The 999-nt window shown below is 63.9% G+C and overlaps 1 protein-coding gene across 1 annotated transcript in view; it reads right to left on the bottom strand.

Moving 5' to 3' along the window:
* RASGRF1 (Ras protein specific guanine nucleotide releasing factor 1) overlaps positions 1–999 on the bottom strand; it is a 78,780-nt gene that overhangs the window by 3,802 nt on the left and 73,979 nt on the right. The window contains 1 exon segment of the mRNA XM_015558976.1: positions 74–191. Within this exon segment, the coding sequence (XP_015414462.1) occupies positions 74–191 (118 nt within the window).

Raw genomic sequence — 999 nt, forward strand, 5'->3', positions numbered from 1 at the left:
CAGCCCCTTCCCGCCCGGGTCCCCGGTTCTCCCCGGGAGGGGCCGGGCCGGGTGGGGGCCGTGGGAAACGCACCATCCTCATCTTGGAGAAGTTGACCAGGCCGTCCTCCGTGTAGTTGGGGGTCCCCTCCTCGATGAAGGCCAGGTCGGTGAGGTACATGCCCAGGTATGGGACGCAGGGCGGGTCGCAGCTTGGAGGGAAACGGCAGGGACAGATGTTTTCACTCACACACGGGCCCTGGGTTACCGGTTTGAGGCGGTTTCGGGGTTCGGGGGGCTCCCACCGGGTCATGCGGAGTTTGGGGAGCAGGGACGGCAGAGCGTTTCAAGCCCCAGCTCTTGACCCTTCAGGGGCGCTGAGGTCCATGCAGTGGGCGTGGACCAGATGAAAATAAAAATACTTTTTCTAGAAAAGTAGAACTGCCTGGCCGGCGTGGCTCAGTGATTGAGCGTCGACCTGGGAACCAGGAGGTCAGGGTTCGATTCCCGGTCAGGGCACAGGCCCGGGTTGCGGGCTCCATCCCCAGTGGGGGGCGTGCAGGAGGCAGTGGATCAGTGATTCTCTCTCAGCATCGATGTTTCTCTCTCTCCCTCTCCCTTCCTCTCTGAAATCAATAAAAATATACTTAAAAAAACAGGAGAGGCTGGGGGGGAGGGAGACTTGGGGTGCAGTCTTGACCAGCAAAGGCAGTGAGACCTGCTCCCGTGGCAGGTGTTGGCACAACACTGAGTATGTCAGTGAAAGGGCCCCCTCCCAGCTCCCTGTCTGCGCCCACAACTGCCCCTCCTGCCCTCGCCCGCCGTGCCCGGCCTGGGGAGACCCACCCGGGGCCCACGCAGCTTGCTGTCTGGGAAGCCAGGGCCTCAGGTGGCCCCAACCTCGCCCCCCTCTGCAGGGTGGGTCGCGTGTCCCTGAAGCGAGAACCCCTCTGAGCTCAGGTCTGGGGGGCCCCCTCCCCTCAGTGCCTGCTGCCAGCGCCCCGCATGGCAGGGCTGGGC

The sequence above is a fragment of the Myotis davidii genome, unplaced genomic scaffold (assembly GCF_000327345.1).
Source record: "Myotis davidii unplaced genomic scaffold, ASM32734v1 scaffold1914, whole genome shotgun sequence".
In the NCBI taxonomy this organism is placed as follows: Eukaryota; Metazoa; Chordata; class Mammalia; order Chiroptera; family Vespertilionidae; genus Myotis; species Myotis davidii.